Here is a 16,124-nt window from a genome sequence, read left to right as displayed (position 1 = left end):
CATTACACTTCCATGAGTTAGTCAGTCTTTTGAGCTGCAGAAATAAATGTTACCCCTCCCACCATGCACTCCTGCCATCCAGCAAGGATTTATTTGTTTCCCCGATTTCAGTGTCCCCTTTGGCCCTATTTCTTCTACCCTGTTCTTTTGGATAGTTTTATCCATTCCACAAGAAGGTCAGGCAGCTGTGATTCTCTTCGCATCCCCCCCCCCATAGTTTTCAAGTCACACCACCCACAGGCTTTTTTGGAATACTTGTCTCTCCTAAAGAGAAGGAGGCTGGCAGAGGGAGTTTTGTTCCACTTTGTTAAAAAACAAAACGCTGTGGTCTGTCCCTTTCTGTTGTTCACCGTCACTTTTGATCAGGAATTGCAGCAATAGAAAGCTGTGGCCTTCAGTGAGGATTGCAACAGGGCAGTCAGATGAATCTTCTTTCTGAAGAGGTCGGTTCGGCCTGGCACTGTATATCCCCTTGAAAGTGGTGGTGCTGGCTGTGGCCTGGGCAAACAGCCAGCACTGCCAAGAAGTACTTGGATTAGTGTTTGATGCTGCTAATACCCAGTAGGAGAAGTCTACTCATGCAAAAAGCCACAGAAGGCAACTCTTCTTAGCCTCCTTTTATTTTACAATACCACTTTCAGGCTAGGGCATGGAAGTTGAGTTGGAAAGCACCCAAAGATTTTCTTGTTCCCAATCTCCAGCAGCAAGGTAGAACCATCCATCCAGCAGGTCAACCCCTCCACTTGATCAACATACACAACCAGACTACAGTGCTCAACAAGCAGAGAACAGATGTACTGCAAGCCTCTTTGAGCAGAGCAAAAAAGCAGGCTGACGCAATTACAGTTCAAGCCCCCAACAGACATACAGGTCTGCAAACTGTCAGACTAGACTAGGACTGACAGAACCCCTGTCCTAATCCCTACCCAGCAACAAATCTCACTGTGTGACCCTGGGCAAATCTCTCATTTTCATTCTCTCTCTCTCTCTGCTAACCTACTTCAAAGGGTTGTTGTGAGGATAAAATATTGGAGAGAAATATGTAAGCTGTGAGTTCATTGGAAGAAGGGCAGAAAAATGCAATAAATAAATGTCGGTGCAAGCTAAAGAACTGAGTAATTATTCCCATAAACAGAGAAAAAGGTAACATCCAATGAGCCATTCCAAAGAAATAGGACTGAGCTGGGAGCAAGAGATGTGGTGAAAAGAGTAGTCTAGGATTTGGGGGACCTCTGGCCTTCCAGATGTTGGACAACATCTCCCAGCATCCTTGACCATTCTCCATGCTGGCTGGGGCTGACAGGCAATTGCATAGTAGCTGACCAGTAAATATGGGCACAACAAGACAAGGCTACTTGGGCTCAGGAGATTCATGGTCTGCTTGGGAGAGGTGGTGGCTAAATAAAACGTCAAGGCTTCAGACCAGCTCTCAGAAGCTCTCCACATATATGAACGCCTTTCATCTGGAGACCTGAGAACCTTCCCTGATATTTATCTAATCCTGCTGAGTTTGTTCTGGCAGAATATTTTTGAGATTCATGAGCTAGGGCTGTTGCGTGGCCTCCGCTTGCCCTCCTGTTTTTTTTGCCATTGATTGTTGCCCTCCCATTAAATGTCCTCCTTTCCCTTTCCATGAGACATGCTGGAATAAATGTTTAAAAATCTCCTGGAATGTTTTGTCTCCTGCCTTTTTATTTTTAGGGTGTCTTTTCTTAATCACCCATGCAGATTTGTTTTATGGATTTTACTTGCTGAGATAATCTGCTTTCCCCCAAATTTGCTGGCCGTTGGTAACCAGAAACTTCCTGTCTTCCTCCCACAGCTGGACACATCTGTTCCTTCCCTAAAGGCACATTGTGAATGTGAATAATTGTTGGCAAGGCTGACATTTTCCCCATTCTGGTCCATTAATAAGTCACGGGGAGCTGTTACTTCTCTCTAAATATCTGCCCAGCCACCCTCTCCACACTATCTACACCTCTGAAACACACACACACACACATATGCTTTATTGTTCTAAGCAACTGCTGTAAAGTTCCAGCTGCCAGTGTTGGCACCTTAGAGATTGGCAGTTTATAGCCAGAAAAAAAGTGCACGTGAGGTAAATGAGTTGCCTCTCAAAAATGGATTGGGGCCGTGATGGATAGCCTTGCACTGAGGCCGTCTGTTTTCATTATTCAGCAGAAGTGTTTATTTTAGGCAGCGGATCTGTTATTCTGACACCTAATAATGTACTTAACCTCAACACCTGTTCAGCCCAGCCTTCCTTCCCTCCCACATGGGCTGATCAGCCATTAACCCCTCACAGGATTTAGCAAAGAAAACATATAATGAATTGTTTTCTCTGGAAGAGGAAAAAGCAATTAGAACTTCAGCATATCAGCATTCCTAGAATGTTCCTGACATGATAGGGCTCTGGGGTTCATCGTTTCCCCTACCTTAGCCTTTGACCCAGTAATCTCTGTGTAAATAGCCAAACTGGGGTAACAGCTGGATTGTTTGCTTGGATTTGGGAATCTCCAGTCCATATTCCTTCTAGGAAGATTCTAGAGCATCGAGGACAACCTTATCATGAGGCAAAGTGAGGTTACAGCTTCAGGCAGCCAGTATGGAACATCATCTAACTGGGGCAAACAGCTGCCCTAAATTTGCTCTTTCTGCAAGCGTTGTGCAGCATGATTGCAAATAGTGGGTGGTGGTGTGGGAGGTGACGTCATCTCAATGCTGGCTCCATATATTCAGGCATACAGGGGCAGTTGTGTGGCTGCATGGCACCTTCTCCGAGGCATAATTTTCTGCTGTCATTGCTACCGCAGGAAGCTTTCCAGTGACTTGACACAGCATAATGACAAGACCACCCACATGGCATGATATGCCTATGCAACTGTTTTAGGTGCCTGGGATGTAAAGAGTCCTATGTGTCATGAATCCCTACCGTCAAGGCACAGGGACCATGCGTCAGACCCAAACCCCACCCTTAGGGAAATGGGACTGGAACCGAAAACAAGAAAAATAGCAATTCACCCTTGCCAAGGTTGTGCAATCCAACACCAACCCTGCAAGGTAGAAGGTAGGCTGCCACCACCCCTGTTACTGGTCCACTCAGAGCCAGGGGACCTCTGAGCCCAGAAAATAGGTAAAACCAAGATCCTATAAGGCAAGAGCCACAGTTACACTCCTTGCCAGGAACCTCTGGTTTAATACCTCAAATTAGAATTAAGCTTTCAACTTCTTTTCCTCTTTGGTAGTTGCGTGACTGAGAATGGTCAGGGCACTGAATCCAGAACCACCCCTTCTCTCAATGAACACACCAAGTTAAATAGAAGTTGCTTTATTCCAATATAGGAGTGCACATAAAACATATAGCAGCAAGTAATCCTTTAAGACCATACACCCAACAGGGGGTTTGGTACAAACAAGAGGATTCAAAGACACAACAGAAAATAACAACCTCTTCTAGCCTAATACTTACACATGAGGTAGATGGTTGCAAAGGCTACTCTCCTAAGAGAGGTTGGCATCAGAACAAGAAGAATGGAACCCTGCGTAGTTGCCTCCCATAGGCAACACTTGGGGAACCAGGAACCCTTTAGGTCAACTTCAGGGAACAAAGGCTGGGGGTTTTCATCCCTGTACTTAAGGAAAAGAATCCTAACGGTCCAAGATTAATTGACCAATCAGGAATTGGCTGATGTAACCCCTTTCTGGATGTTTCTCACTTTTTCGCGCCTTCCAGGCCCCCTCCCAACTGTATGTTCAAACTTCACAGGCCAGGGATGACCTTGAGTGCCAGGCACTTGTTAATCAGCACAGATAACCAGGTGCAGCTTGTTGAGGCTTCTCCTAACCGTCTTCAGCTAGAAAGTGAAACTCAAGATTTTTTACTTTGTCAGAGGCCTGTCTTTTCTACTGTGAAATCTCCCAGAGTCCCTTGCTTGAGCCAAGATATTACTTATGAGATTTTTAATAACTCATGAACATATACAGGTTCATGACACTATGTATGCTCAGTCTAATATCCAGGCAAGGTAGCATGCATGTGCATTTACGGTGCCACTGCTGCGATCAAGTGCCGCTGGAGAGGCAGGTCAAACAGAGTGCACGTTGACCCATTGTGTTCTGTGGAGTAGCGTCTGGATTCTGCCACTGGAAGACAGAAGACAAAGGCCTGGTCCATGCATGCAGGCAAATGGGGAGGCAGAATGGGTTTTACCACTTCCGGCCGCAGATGGGGAATACTGTTTGTGAGTGTGCCCCCTAAGTTTCAACAACAACAAAAACCCCTGCTTGGCAAGTTTAAATAAAATAAAATAAAAATGCTAGCACATCAAGTCCAGCCCATTCCCTTCTGAGCTGGTTTTCTATGTGTAAGGTTTGTCTTTTTTACTGAAGCCTGAAGTGGTACAGTCTATTCTACCACCTCAGGACTCTTATCACCTCATTCCCATTTCACTTTTACTACATATGTAGACTAGGCCTAAAGCTGGCCTTTTGCAGTAGCCTTGGGCATCACACTCTCCCAGCCGAACTTACTTCACTAGGTTGTTACCAGGTCAAAACTGTTGGTTTCAGCAACTTAGAGCCAGGGCAGGATATAAATGTAAGAAATTAATCTGTGATGTGCCTGGCCTTGTTTTACTAACAAATACTGAGGTCGTTGAACTGGGCTATTTCAGATCCAGCTGGTATGGCAGATGGGAACAAAATTAAAAATAGAAAGGTTATGCGTAAGAAAGTCCTCTCCCGAACAATGAGCAAAGCCCAGGTACATTATGGTACTAGGGCCTCCTGGGGTGATAGTTAGACAGATTTTTTTGATTACAAACTGGGTTCAATGTTACAAATTTGGGATACTTCATAAGTAAGGCCTGTTTATACTTACTCAGTGTTTACTTTTATGTATGATATTGCGTGTTCCAGTACAAGACAACTGGACATATTCCAATTGCACCATGTATACATGCCACAGGAACAAACCGGGGCTTTCTGCCATGGGTACATAGGGCCGTCTAACAGAATTCTCAGCTCTGGGTAATAAATTCCCATGGCTTGCTGGGGGAACCTGTAACTTTTTAAAAAGTCGTTATAGACCAGTTATAGACAACTTTGAAGACCTGGCTCTTTACCCAGGCATGGGAAGAGGATTAGGCTGGCAGATTGCAGATCTTGGGGAGTTTAAATGTTTAAGCTTTTAATTTTTAATCTCTAATTTTTAGGATTTTGATTATGTCTATATGGAATGTACTTGTGTTTGGTTGTAAGTCGCCCAGAGTGGCAGATTAACCTCTGCCAGACGGGTGTCTAACAAATCTCATAAATAAATAAACAAACAAACAAACAAACAAACAAACAAGTAAGGCTTTGGAGTGGAGATCACATGCTGTGTGTATTGTGTGCATGTATATACAAGAGAGTGATATTATTTTATTTTTGATTTCTGATTACAATAGTAAACAGTGCCTCTCTCCTCCTTTCTTAATTTTCTACCAGTCCCAACATCTCTGCTACACGTCTCCTTCCTTTCCTTTCATCCTTACTTTTCTCCTTCCATGTCTCTCTTTAGGTGGAGTGGCTGAGGAATGAGGATGTGATTGACACTTCCCAGGACACCAATTTCCTGATAACCATTGACCATAACCTCATCATCAAGCAGGCCAGGCTTTCTGACACTGCCAACTACACCTGTGTGGCTAAGAACATTGTTGCCAAACGGCGGAGCACCACAGCCACAGTCATTGTCTATGGTATGGACTATTTGTTGTCGGCACTTTTGGGGGCTTATTCCCCTGGTGGATGAGGAGAGGAGAGGAACACAGTTTGCTGCAACATACTATTTTTTTTTAAAAAAAAATTGATGCAGCATGTGCCATGGAAACAGCCGCTCTGAGTGCAAGTAACAACCTGATCCTCTAAGCATGTTTGTTCAGAAAGGAGTCCCATTGAGTTTAATGTCACTTACTACCAAGTAAGTGTGCATAAGACTGCAACTCCAGAGTCCCTAGTGTAGTTCCCTTAATAGATCAGTGTTCTTACAGAGGCACATTTATGATTCTTGATTGGTAATGGAGAACATGCAGCATTTCAGGATCTCCTCCTAGGGAGGAGAGAGTTCCCTCTTATGGTAAGTGCAGGGGTTTGGTGAGTGTCACATGGAAAAAGGAGTTTCCCAGTCCTGCCATGTGGACTCCAGTTGAGGTAGACCAGTGACTGCCCATTTCCTCTCAAGCTAGACCAGAGACCACTTTTAGAGTTCAGTGAGGATAGTCTTACAGTTCCACTGACCTACCTTAATTGACTCTGTCTTCTTCCGGCGTAGGGAAATAGGAAGCTGCCTTACGCAGAGCCAGATCATTGATCTATCTAACTCAGCATTGTCAACACTGACTGACAGCAGCTCCTCAAGGTTTCAGACAGAAGTCTTTTCTGGCTCTAGTGGTGATAGATACCTGTGATCTTCTGCATAAAAAGCACATGCTCTACCACTGAATTGCTCCCCTTCCCCTAATTCTTGTCCTGACCACACTCTGTCCCGACAGGATTTGCTCTGTTCAACTTCTTTACTGATTGAGGGCCAGTTCTAATATTGCAGCTGCATTTTGGGAGCTAATAGAAGTAGCATCCACATGGATTTGGTTCCACTCAACAGCTTACCATGTGGGTTGCCCTAATCATTTGGAGCAAGGATGGCCAACCTTTTGGGACCAGAGGGCATGTTTCTAATTTTGAGAGAATGCTGGGGGCGTCAAAAAATTAGAGACTAGTTATGGTGAAGCATTTCCCATAATTGCATTTCCATACTAGAAAACGCTTGAGCTGTTCAATTTCTGTCTGCCATATAGCTATTACAGGCACAAGAGCCCTGTTTTTCCCCAGTGTCAACCGTAAAAAAAAAGCATAGGCTACCATCCTGTACCCACTTACCTAGAATAAGACCCATTAAACACAAAGAGATTTACTTCTGAGTAGACATTTACTGTACTGTAAGTTAATAAAACAGTGAATTCTTTATGGTCTTCAGCTCTGCAAAGCAGGGGACGCGCCTAAGCATCTTTGCAAAGTTTTTGCATTTGTCTTATGGGAGCAGGGAGATGCTTTAACATTCACCCATACTTGCTGTGTAGAAGTAGTTGCAGGAAGTAATTTTTAGGCACTACCTGATCTTAGGTGAACCCAGCACAGGAAATATGTATCCTGGTTGCTAGGGAAAAAGGAAGAGCAAACTATGGACATTCCAAAGACCAGAAGAAAAAGAGAGAAGCAGGAAAAATGCACTGAAAGGGAGAGCAAAACAGCACCTCCTTAGGACCCCAGGGATTCCTATTGCCTGGTGTCCAAACAACTCACTTATCAATCACAGCTCTGACTTCACTCATTGGCTAATAATCCTGACAAGCAGGAGCAGTCAGGCTGTCTCATTTCACATAAATTGCTTTGAAGGATACCTGCACATTTTGCTCTATGTTTACTTGCTAGGTGGGCTAGAGACTTAACTTTTTTAAAAAATGAATGCTTAGATACTGGTCTACCTGATGGAGATGCCATTGAAGACCTTTGAGGGCACCTGGCACCTGCAGACAATGAGCTGGTGATCCCTAATGTGAAGAGTCCCCAGTCTGGTGCCAACTTACACCAAAAATGTGCAACACTGGCATGACTGGGAAAATCATTTTGGTGAGGAATTCTTGCATGTCACAGTTGTCACATAAAGCCAACGTGATGCAGAAGTTTTCCAGCATCTTTCACATGGGCAGCTGCAACATAAAAACTGGCCGCAGGAGAAGGTTGTCAAAATTACTAGGTTGATATTGGGGTACTAGTATCATTCACTGCCTGCTTTTCCATTGTTTTTAAAATCCTTTAAAATCAAAGTGTTTGTTTCCATTTCCTTCTCTGGTCCTAGTGAATGGTGGTTGGTCTACCTGGTCAGAATGGTCCCCATGCAGCAACCGCTGTGGCCGTGGATGGCAGAAGCGCACCCGGACCTGCACCAATCCAGCACCTCTCAATGGGGGATCTGTTTGTGATGGACAGTCCTTCCAGAAGCTTGCCTGTACCACTATGTGCCCAGGTAAGGACTCCTCAGATAGCCATTCCTGGACTCTGTACTGTGAGTTGTATTCACACAGACAGCAGTTTCAGTTGAGTGAAAGAGTCCACAATGGACTTACCAAGGAAGTACCTAATGGAGAATGCAGATGAGAAATATGAGTGACAAGTGGAACTTGCGATGTGGAGTGCTCCTGTTGAGCTGTGCCCTCTTCCAGGATACTCCATTCCACTCGCCCTGCCCTACAGTTTTCTCTTTAAGTCACTCAGTGTTCAATGCCCACTGAGCATGCTCAGTTTCTCCCCCCTAAAGATTTTTGTACTTCTGCAACCCTCGGGGTTCTCCCAAGTATGCTGATACTTCACTTTTGCATGCAGATGCTGCAATTTTGGAGACACAAAACCAGTGCTCACAGAACTGAGATTGCTATTAGTACGTGTGATAGTAGATACTCTTTCCTGGGAAAACCTTCTTCTTGAATAACCCCAATACAAATGTGGAATTTAAATTTTGAGCATTAATACAGAAAGGCATTCTGTTCCCATGCCCTGGGGATTGTGCAGGGGTTGTGTTTACCATCAAGGGGTTCCATTAGGTTTGGAGTTCTCAGAACAGGAGTTGAGCCTTCCTAAAAAGAGAGAGGCATTTTCTTAATGAATTCTGTTTATCCTGCTGCTCTATATAGAAGTATTCACAAAGCGGATAACAAAAAACAAAACAAAACAGTAAAACTATATTAACAATGAATAGTATAGAATAATTCAAAACATAACAAAACACACATTTTGATCCCTTGACATCCAGGGATCAGTTTTATAACAGCAGCATCAGAAAACAATAAGCTTAAAACAGCTGATCCCTTGATGTTAAAAGTCTGTATATTTTCAACATCTGCCTAAACACAAAGAAGAGGGAGCTCATTTCAAAGCTCGGGGGCCACCAGCAAAAAGGCCTTGTGTCTTGTTCCCGCTTGTTGTATCTCTAGCAGCAAAGGGACAAAGAGCAGGGCCTCTGAGGTTGATCTTAGGTCTTAGAGAAGGCAGTTCACATGAAAACAAGCTTTTCTTTGCCACTTGCTATCTGGAGGAAGATCAATTTGCCCCTCAAAGCAAATTGGTTGTGTGCCCACTCCCATTGCATTGCTTGGCCAATGGGGTTGCAACCTGTGTTTGTGAACAGTTCCCTTTCTTGAAGTGTGATTCAGTTTCATGTCACCTGGCCTCTCTTCTTTTTTGTTTGATCTTCCTCCTCTCTAACCGGGGATAAGATTGAGGATTGCCATCTGAGCCATCTGTTATATTGGGGGAGGTGGTGGTGTTTGTCATTGTTCTCTTGGTCTGATGACCACCATCAGGCCTTGAGGAGGACGGAGGCTTTTTGAGCCTCTGCCCTCCACTCCACCTCTTCCATACTCCTCCTGCTTTGTGAGGACTGCAGTCCTTAAAGGGCCAGTTCTCCGGCCTACAGACTGGCACTTCTTTTGTGCTCCGTAGCCTTCCACCTAGTGCATTCCCTGTGCCAATGGACCAGCGAGGTAGGATCAGAAACACTGGTTACTCAGACCCAGGGGAAGGCATCCATGAGGGTCCCACCTCAAGATCTGTTGGCCCTGGTGTTGTAGGATCCAGTACAGGGAGCTTCTGCCTGCCAAAGATCATTATGAGGTCCTTACAATAGGTTAGGTCAGCCAGTATCATCATTTGGCTGGTTTGACTACAATTCACATTTCAGGTTTGTTTTGTCACCCAGATCAGGGAGGGGGGGGGGTCTTCTCCCACAAGGGCTGCATTTCTCTGGGAGAAAGTGGTCAGGAGTCATATACGAGTGACGGGCAGAGTCAGTGTCTAAAGTTGGTGAGACCAAAGCACATAAACATATACACACTCTGTTCACACATGCATATACATGCAACACATTCTCTCTCTGTATGTGTGAGTTAACTCCCACCACATGCTTCCCATTTGCACATACACGTACCATAGCTGCCAGGGGAGAGTGGGGGCCAGATTGAGAGGTCTGGCAGGTCAGAGGTTTCCCATCCATGCCCAAAATGGTTATCTGAAGCAAGCTAAAGAATGTATCAGTCAACAGTCTCATTAGCTAAAACTGTTTCTATTGCACAGAGTCTGGTGTGAAATCTTGCCTTAGCCAGTTGAGTTAGACTCTGTATCTTGTACAGAGGATCAGAATATCTGAATCAGCAGAAGACAGGAGACAGAACATTTGGGATCCATCTCTGTCTTTAGGGGGGGAAATCCAACAATTTCCAAATGCCATTTATTCAGAATTGCTCATTATTTAACTCAGAACTATCTTGAAATTTCAGGCATTTGGGGGAAGGCATCCAACATTCCAGTTTGTACAAAATGTAGTGTATGTGACAGCGCAAAGAGATTTCTGTTGAGTCACAATCAAATTTAGAAGCACTGCTAACACCACAGCATCTGATAGCAGCAAGATGTGTTATTGCAAAGTATTGGGGGAAAGAACAATCCTCTAACACTTGCAGCCTGGAGGGACAAAGCAGGATAAAAAATAAAGAAACTGGGTTTTTTGTGAGAGTTCAGTATACTTTTGTGCCTGGTTGCTCTTTTTAGACTTCAGAAGAAAAGAATAAGAAAAATTGTACATGTGATTATGAGAGGCTAGACCCCAAGGAAACCAGGGTTTTGGAATGAATTTACTAGTCAAATCTGTCCTATTGTTTTATGTTTACTTCGGATGAGAACTGGCAAATTTGGGGGGGGGGAAACAGGCAGTGATTTAAAAAAGGAAGCTGGTGCAGTAGTTAAAGAGTACAACCTAAGAGCTGGGAAGTCCCTTCCTCACTATATTTCCACAGCCTGGGTAATTTGGTAGGTGACCTTGAGCAAGTCACAGTCTCTCACCTCAGTCCTTGATCTGCAATATGGGGACAATGATACTGACCTGTATTACAGGGTTGTTCAAAGGATTGCTGAGATAATGCTTAATTGCTGCATACAAATTCAGATTATGCATTCAAATATGTGTGTAATCTGTCACATTAAGGGACCTTTGAACTATTATAGAATTCTTCATTAAAAACACTTCTATGTAAGGGACGATATGCAACCTGTGGCACATGCACACATCTTGCTTTCTGCGCAAAGGGTACTTGCAACCAACTGCAATTTTCCAGCATGTGTATATGCAGTGAAAGACATACTGTACTTGCAGGACCATCCTACATGAGAATGTACTTGCAGGCTGCATGATGTTTTTTACATGGAAGACCTTTCTGTGTTGGGATTTTGTAATGCTTAGGTCTGGTCTTGCCTGCCAGACAGTATCACTTTTTGTTCCTACTTTTTTGTTATGATCAGTGGTGCCAGTAGGTTATTTCACAAAGGGCAACCCAGCTCTCCGCTTATTTCAGCAGTCAGTAAGTTGCTTTCTTCTCCCCACCCACCCACCACCGCTGTGCCTGTGGGCCTCTGATTGGCTTCCTCTCTTTGCGGTGACAGTAATGATAATGAAGATGATGATTTGTGCTTGACTGTCTTGTCCCCCAAAATGCAGTAGATGGAGCTTGGACTGAATGGAGCAAATGGTCAGCTTGTAGCACGGAGTGCACACATTGGAGGAGCAGAGAATGCACAGCCCCATCTCCCAAAAATGGAGGCAAAGACTGCAGTGGAGTGCTGCTTGATTCCAAAAACTGCACCGATGGGCTCTGTATGCAAAGTGAGTCAATTTGTTGTGACTAATATGGAGAAGAGGGAAAGGGAAAGGCTGTGGCAGCGGGGGTGGGGGGAGTGTCAGGTTGTTCAGTTTTACTGAAAATGTTCTCCAGGCGAAGATAGAAACACTGGTGAAAAGTGACCCAGGGCAGCTTTCTGTTCCCAGCTGAACTAGGGTAAAGAGAGAATTCCTATTGCACCCTTTTCAGCTCCTCACCCAAATCTAATATCAATCCAGAGAAGTTCTTTGACTACCTAAACACGTAGGCTTGGATCCCAAGTTAAGTTGGCGACATTTAAGAATGGGGGGTTTCTCATCCCTTCCTACCGCAGCCACCTGTGACCCCCAGAAAGCCTCTTTGGAAGGTTGAGGGGCCCTCTTGAGCAATGTAAAATACAATACAGAAGGAGACAGCTGGGAGAGGGAAAGGACTGGAACTTCCCTTCCATGAACTTCCTCAAGTTAACCTTTTAGGATCATGTATACCTAAGATATTTCAGTGTGACTGTGATAACGTGCACATGTGCAGCATTCTGGATGCTCTTGTCAGAGAGCTGTGATTATGTTGCGCTCCCTGTTGAGTGCACACTCAGTAGCAAACCTGGATTTGACACAATGTAATATGTAAAACAGCCCATTGCCTGTGCCTTTGATTTTATTTGATTTTTTTATTAAATTGATATCCCGCCCTTCCTCCTAAAAGGAGCTCAGAGTGGCTCCAGGCTTTTAGGTGAATGGTTTCAGGTCTGGTAAGTGCATGGAAATTGCAGTCTGGGGCATACTAGTCAGCAGTAACTGAACTCAAGTAAAAGCTATTTCTGAGTAAACATGCATATGCGTAGGATTGGGCTGTGGATGCGTGTAGCCCATCTAAATGGGTCCCAGTTGTGCTGCTGCCCAGCTGACAGCTGACGTGGAAGACTACTGTCTGATGTAAACATCTGTGTTGCTCAAAGGATATGCAAGTCATTCAGTAGGGTGGACTCTTTCATTTAGAAGGGTCCTCTGTATGAACTACTGACTACCTTTGAAATATATATCAATCTCAAGAGAATTATTTTGAGGGATGTGTGGTAAAGGTTATTGGGTGAAGTATCAGCCTTTCCTTGCTGAGGCTTGATTCCTAATCTTGAATGTGAATCTCCTTAAAGAAGGTGGAAGAACTTTTTTTGAAGTATCATTCAGAACTCATGATGGCAGGGTACCTCTTCTGCCGACAGGATCAAAGAGTGAAACTACAAGAAGTGGAACTGGATACCCTCTTCACATGAGAGAACACAGACTTTCAGAGTAAAGGAACTGTGGATAGTGTTTTGTTGTTCCATGACAATGTGAGAGAGATCTCATATTTCATTACTAAATCGATTTTCCTTCCAAAATCATCAGTTCTGTTAGTGTGGGGAAAGCAAACCAGCAAATGTTCAAGTATGTGATCCCCTGCAGAAGCGGGTGATGCTCTTACATGTCCTCAGTGAGGTCTCAATGGGGTTTTTTGCTTTGCATTAACACATGTCTTAGGTTGATCCAGATCTCACAGGCTGCAGAAATTACTTTCAGTGCCAGGTCTCAGCCTCAGAACCCATAAAGCAATAGTAAGGAAGAGCCAGTGTGGAGTCATACGAGGACCTTGGAAGATCAGGGTTCAAATCCCCACTCAGCCAGGAAGCTCACTGGGTGACTTTAGACCAATCACTCTCTCTCAGCTTAACCTACCTTACAGGGTTGTTGTGAGGATAAAGAGAGGGAGAACCATGAATGACACCTTGAGCTCCTTGGAGGAAAGGTGGTATATAAGTGTAACAACAACAACATCTTTGAGCATGTGCATTTTCCTTGTCACTACATGACAGCAACCAGGTCTCCCCCGCCCTCATGCAACATACATTTGAGATTAGGAAGTCAGATTTTTATGTCAGAGGGTATGTCCTTCAGATGGGCTTAAATACTGACACTTCTCAATTTTAGAAATTAAACACTGCATGTCCCCTTTTAAAGCACAGGATTCCCTCAGGAATTCTAAGCTTTTCTTTTTAAAAAAAGAGGTTAGATCTGCCACAAGACTTTCACACACAACACAATCTTGCTTTTGAACCACCGCCCAAGGAACCATATGAGCTATAAAAAGTTTCATCCTTCAGGTGCAAAGCTTGAACAAAAACTGAGCCACTAGACACCTGCAGCCCAATATTTAGCTGGTTAGTTCAAATCGATATGTGGAATCCCCTCCCTACAATATGCACCCTTCATTGGCGTTGCTGCTCCCCAGCTCACAATCCTGCAGCCAGCAGCAAACCTTTGCCTGAGTACTTTTGCCCACAGCATACAGCTCTTGTCTTGTGGTCCTTTAGGTCTTTTGACAGCTCAGAGAAGCATATTGTTTGTGGGTATTCTGTTGCTGACATGAACATTCCATGACGTCATAGTAGCTCAGCTAATGTCTGAAGAGGTCATTGGGTAGGCTTACAGGAAGGCAACAGGCAAGTAACTGGCAAGTAACTGCCAGTGTTTAGCCTATTTATATAAACTGTAAAAGAGTTTGGTCTGAAACCTTCTGCTGTCTGAAGTTTAGGCAAGGCTGGGAAGACAGGAGAATTACTATATTTACTTCTCCCTTTAGAGTGTCCAAATAAATTGCCTGAATAAGCAGAAAAGCCAACTTTACTACAAGGAATTTCCCCGTTTATGAAGGGACTTCTTATCCGATTTGTTTTATCATATCAGTGCTGCCACCTGCTGTTGTCATATTCCATTGTGATACCTTCCTGGATGTTTATTTTGCCCAAATTTATTTTGTTGCCTGAATTCTGTCCTCCCCCCCACCCACAACAATCTTACCTCATGCCCCTGCTGCATGAATGTTTGTGTGCTATCTTAAATGAAATCACTGGATCAGTCCATGTTGACATACAGCAGTGGAAGAGGGAGTCCTGTACAGAGACTTTTTTTAAAAAGCATCTCACCCTTCAGTAACTGCTGGTTCTGGGGATGTTTCCGTCTGAACTGGTGCCTTCCAGAGGTCGTAGGACTCCTAGTTCCCATCAGCCCCAGGTGGCATTGGCAGGGATGATGGGAGTTGTAATCCAACAACATCTGGAGGGTACCATGTTGACTGGCACACGCTTTCATGGACCTGTCTCCATTTCATCAGATGCGTGAAGTATGAGATGACCCCAAATTGGCAGGCATACATTGGGGGGGGTGAAGAGGAGTGGGTTCAGAGGGAAACAAAATGCAAAAAGGCACCAGTTGCCTACCCCAGCTAACACTGGAAAATGAATTAGAAAGAGTGTGAATTAGATGCTGTTGCTGCTTCCAGCACTCCCTATATCAATCTGTTTTGGGGGGCGGGTATCTTTGGTGGTGGGTGGGTCGAATAATTGCCACAAATCCCCCAGACAGCTATGCATTGCCCAGGTACTTAGTCCCTCTCTTCCCAAAGGGTTTATTTGAGGTATCATAATCCAAGACAGAGTTCCAAAGGCAGGATGGGCGAGAAAGGAGGTGGCTCTTGTTGTTACACAGTATTAAGAACTTTGGTAATCAGCAAACCGGATAAAGGTTACCTCTGACCGAGCTTAACATTATTATTTTTAATCTTTCAAAGGAAGCCATCCTATGAATAATTTATGTGGGAGTAAGATTCATTAAACTCAGAGGGTCTTATCCTAAACATGCTTAGACCTGAGCTTTAAGCTACTGATTCCTAGCGCTCAGGTATATATTTTTTTTAAAAAAAGATGGATTGGGCAATGAAGGGAAAGGGATTCTGCAAAAACTTCCAAGCAAGCTCCTTGGAAGTTGCTGCCTTTTCTTATATGTTATTTGGGATGACCTCAGTGCAGAGTATCCTAGGAGAAGTGCTCCTGTATATGCGGAGGCATTGAGGTGGCAATCCAATTCTTTGTGGATGTTCTACACAGAGCACTGAAAACATATGCAGAGGGTGCCATTGTGCTCATAGCCACTGTGGGAAACAGGATGCCCAACATGATAGGGCCTATCAGATAAGTCTTTGGTCTGATCCAGCAAGGCTCTCCTTATGGTCTTAGATAACTCAGTGCCAGCCCACCTCCCAGGGTTTTCTTGAGGGCAGAGAATACAACCAAGGTTTTGAAATCTCTATAAGAAGTCATGGTAGGCTGAAAAGCCTCAAGAATATCAACACTTTTTTTTCCAAAATGAGAAAAGAAAGTGATGATATAGAAAACAGAAGGTCAGGTGGGTCATTTTTTTCTTTTTTTCCCACCCTTGCAGCTTGATTCATAAGGTGTGTCCAGATCAGCACTCTTGTAACATCCCATGCCATTTTTCATTTTTATGTGTCTCGTCTGTGCATGTTTCCTGTTCTCAGAATTGTAGGCTTGGATTTTGTTTT

At 44.1% G+C, this 16,124-nt stretch overlaps 1 protein-coding gene across 2 annotated transcripts in view; it reads left to right on the top strand.

Annotated features, from left to right (window-relative positions):
* The window catches only part of UNC5B (unc-5 netrin receptor B), a 208,579-nt gene that overhangs the window by 155,151 nt on the left and 37,304 nt on the right, over positions 1-16,124 (top strand). For both annotated transcript variants that reach the window (XM_061635254.1, XM_061635253.1), the window contains exons 6-8: positions 5,564-5,744; positions 7,901-8,068; positions 11,588-11,752. In XM_061635254.1, the coding sequence (XP_061491238.1) occupies positions 5,564-5,744; positions 7,901-8,068; positions 11,588-11,752 (514 nt within the window). The remainder of the gene's footprint in view (positions 1-5,563; positions 5,745-7,900; positions 8,069-11,587; positions 11,753-16,124) is intronic.

This window comes from Rhineura floridana, chromosome 7, assembly GCF_030035675.1.
Source record: "Rhineura floridana isolate rRhiFlo1 chromosome 7, rRhiFlo1.hap2, whole genome shotgun sequence".
NCBI classification, from domain to species: Eukaryota; Metazoa; Chordata; class Lepidosauria; order Squamata; family Rhineuridae; genus Rhineura; species Rhineura floridana.
The sequence above is the reverse complement of the archived record's forward strand: the minus strand, read 5'-3'. Positions and strand labels throughout refer to the sequence as shown.